We start from the raw sequence: 3,872 nt of genomic DNA, 5'->3' as shown, positions 1-3,872 counted from the left end.
CTACATACTTGATTTGCCAGCCTCCCAGTCAACCAGGGTGACCATGTGACACAGGTCTGGCCAATAGATATAAGTGCAAGTCTTCTGAGAAAGCTTTCACTTTCCCAAAAGGGCAGATGTGTCTGGCCCCACTCCTTCTGCCTTTTTCTCCTCTGAATACAAATGTGATGTCTGAGCTACAGCAGCCATCCTGTGTCTAGGAGATAACTGGCTACCCTGCCTGCTAGGGATGTGGCAACAGAAAGAGCCTGCATCTTTGATGACACTGATAAATGATAAACACCTACATCTGGAGACTGCTTACATGGAGACTTCTTGTGATGCAAGATAATTAAATATTGTTATTCCTAAATCACTGTTAGGTGGGTTTCCTGTAGCTGAAGTATTTTTAATTGGTACGAACGGTGGGAGCCCAATATTCTGGAAACTGTTAAACAATACAGTTTTAATATTTCTTAGTAATGCATTTATGAAATCACAGATTACTTTCTAGGGATTACTTTTTTGTGGATAAAATCTCACAAAGAAACAATTTAAAATGGTAGAATTTATTTAATATAATGATATATAAGTATGCACATACACTATTTAAAAAATAAGCATGTGAACTATAATCATTATAAAACATAAGTCAGCCTTAATTTAATATTAGAGTAAAAGAACATGTATAGAAGTCAGTCTAACATTTGTTGCATTTGCCTTTTAAAGTTAAAATACGTAAAAGATTTAGCACATTGTATTTTATCTTATTTCAGTTTTCATGTTACCGTCATTAGGTATAAATACCCTTATGAATGTGCCAACTTATAACTTACATTCAAATAAACAAAGTCAAGTCCTATTACAATTATTAAAGTACCATAAATCACCTAAAATAAATTATCTAAAATAATACTAGCCCAAATTAAAACCCTGAGGAATTAAAATCTTTTTACACAATAGTTTTGGTTAAGTGCAATTCCATGTTTGTACTACTTTATTTAAGGTCATACTTGGTAAGGCATAGTAAAAATAAAATCTACATAAGTTACAGTCTAAATCTATATTTTATTTCTTGCTACAAAGTTGTTTTGTTACTCCAAAAAGTAGTTTTTGCATGTCATTCTGGACCTCTTCACCACCTGCTGGCTAATTTGCTTTATATACAGTAATTAAGATTTGTGCAGTAAGCTGAGCTGCCTTTATATGGTGGTTTAGACAAAATGCACCTGAAGAACTACATGCTAGAGAGTTCATGTCCGTGTTCAACCATGGCCTGCACAAACTGCTTGAAGACTCGATCCATGTAAGTGGACTGTCTTGGCCAGATTCCCTCCAGAAAACCAATATGGCCTCCATAAGAAGTAAGGACCAAAGCAACATTAGGGTTTTGCTTAGCAGTTTCTATTGGAATAGCTTGACAAAAAATGGGCGGGGGGAGGATAAGAGAAGGGAAGGAGAAAGAAAAATATATAATTATTAACAGTTTTTGTTAGGAAAAGTATGTGCCTTTATCATTTCCAATCATTATAAATCAAAACATCATTAAACAAATAAATATTCATAATGAGTATGGCTAACGGAATAAGTCTGAGTTCTTTATCAACCACCTATATTCTTATAACAGTTCATGTTCACAGTTATATACTGGACCATCATTTTTGGAAGAATCAATTGAGTAATTAATCACAACGCAAAAGTATAGGCCCAGTCTTGTTTTGAGAAATTAAATAATTCAAGAAATGGTGAATACTTACATTATGTTATAAGATTTCCACTTAGATGCTACACCAAGAAAAAAACCCAAACTAATCTTATCACCTTCGTGAGAGTTATAAATTCATTATGTATGACTTTGGTTAACTTTACATGAAGTTAGATTCCTGAGGCCAATTGGTGGCTGTATTAAGGATACAAAATTATACATATGATTTTTAAAAACATATAGATAGCAAAAAAGAATGGCATAAAATACTCCCAAGTGGTAACAGTGTTTATCTTTGGGTGGTAAAACACTGGTGATTATTTTATTTAATTTATTTTTTTCCTTCTCTGAATTTCTGTTTATAGTCAGGAGAAAGAAAAACTTTATTTTGAAAATATAATTGCTGTATTTAAATAATCCTCCAGTAAGGACAGTCTCTTCAAATGCTCTACAAAATTATGCTGAGTAAAAACTTTAAAGGACATGAGTTAAAGTTGTTTTATTTTTATTTTCCCCCCAGGCTTAGAGTTCAAACAGTGAAACCTTTTGATTTAAGATCTATAATGGATCACAACCTGGCATGAGAAGTGTTTTAATTTCAGATACTGCTAAATCTTATATCCCTAATCCCTAATTAAGATAATATGGTTGATCCAGTAATTAGACCTTCATATCTTGGGTAGAGTCTTAGGGGTAAATGAGTTCATTAAAGGTAAAATCTCCCTACCCTTCCAATGAAGGAAAGGAAGCTGACACACTATAGGACAACTGAGACCCTTTGAAGATAGAGCTGCTGCGGGGCCCAAACTGCATGTTTAGATGATCTAAATTGGACCTCCCAGGGAATTCCCTGGCCATCCAGTGGTTAGGACTCCATGCTTTCACTGCCGAGGGCTGGGAAACTAAGATCCCACAAACCGCAGGGCGCAGCAAAAAGAAAAGAAAAATTGGACCTCTCACTACATTCCTTGAAGAATAAACCTAGAGAACCTAAATCAAGGCCTAGGAAGCCAAGTCCTTGTCCTAAATGGGTCCTGAACTCACATCCTTATCCAGCTACACCTAAAACAGAACATCTATCTTGGGATCAGGTGTTAGAGCTTAAGGGGCAGGTGAAATGACTGATACTATTTATGTTTTTCCTTTTTCACCTTACACTAAGGGCTTAGATTACCAGTGCTTCATTTGTCTCTAATGGAATTATTAAGAGCCCCAATTTCACACTCTGGATACAGTCAGGAATTTCTAACACACTGATAGTTACAGTCATATCAGAAGAACGAAAGGCTGGGCCATTCGAGTCATATGAAAGATGCTGGCTGCCTGTGCTCTCAGAATGCAGACAACTGTCTACAACTTTAATGTGGCAAGATGATTTTAAGGGCTGGGAAAGAATAAGAAATAGTGAGCTTAAACTTCAACCAAGTGGGTCAAGACAAGTTAAATGCTGGGAAATTTTTGTTGGTGGAAGAAGCGTTCATGAAATATAAAAATAGATAGAGAAATACTGAACTTCCTTAATCCAATGAAAATAGGCTAAACAATCTCCATGTAATTCAACGGATTATTAAAGTTCACAGTTAAGGGAATTCCCTGGCTGTCCAGTGGTTAGGACTCCGTGCTCTCACTGCTGAGGGCCCGGGTTCAATCCCTGGTGGGGGAACTAAAATCCCACAAGGCTGCACGCAGAGGCCAAAAAAAAAAAAGTTCACAGTTTAAGTTTTTGATTTGTGGTCAAAGACCAAAAGTTCCAGCCATCTAAAATTACCTGTGATTTAATCATAAATCACACATTAAAATGATATCCCCTAAAAAGACGGTAAGTGACTTTTTTAAAACATACTTTGGGGATTTTCTGAAATTTTGGCAATACCATATGTGCTGTGTTTGTACTCAAAATAATTTTTTTTAATGAAGTACTTGGGGAAAATGTTTTTAAAGTACTTAGGGGAGAAATAAGGGAAAAAAGTTTTATAAAAAGCTTTGTGAAATTTTATTAGAAAAAAATTAGAGGTCAAGTCTACTTATCCTTAAGATAGTATGATCACTTCTAGGCGTCTTATATTGCTTTAATGTATGAACACATCCACATATATCTTTGTAACAAAATTCCATATTTCTTGAATTAAGAGAACAAGGAAGTTAATTTGGGCATAATTTTCTTTTATATAGTATCCGGGGGAAAACA

At 35.0% G+C, this 3,872-nt stretch overlaps 1 protein-coding gene across 1 annotated transcript in view; it reads right to left on the bottom strand.

Annotated features, from left to right (window-relative positions):
- Positions 1 to 529: 529 nt before the first annotated feature.
- ABHD3 (abhydrolase domain containing 3, phospholipase) overlaps positions 530 to 3,872 on the bottom strand; it is a 37,744-nt gene continuing 34,401 nt past the window's right edge. The window contains exon 9 of the mRNA XM_007448609.1: positions 530 to 1,395. Coding sequence (XP_007448671.1) covers positions 1,217 to 1,395 — 179 coding nt within the window. The 3' untranslated portion in view covers positions 530 to 1,216. The remainder of the gene's footprint in view (positions 1,396 to 3,872) is intronic.

Source organism: Lipotes vexillifer, unplaced genomic scaffold (genome assembly GCF_000442215.2).
Source record: "Lipotes vexillifer unplaced genomic scaffold, Lipotes_vexillifer_v1.1 scaffold168, whole genome shotgun sequence".
Classification (NCBI taxonomy): Eukaryota; Metazoa; Chordata; class Mammalia; order Artiodactyla; family Lipotidae; genus Lipotes; species Lipotes vexillifer.
This window is presented reverse-complemented; position numbering and strand designations above follow the sequence as displayed.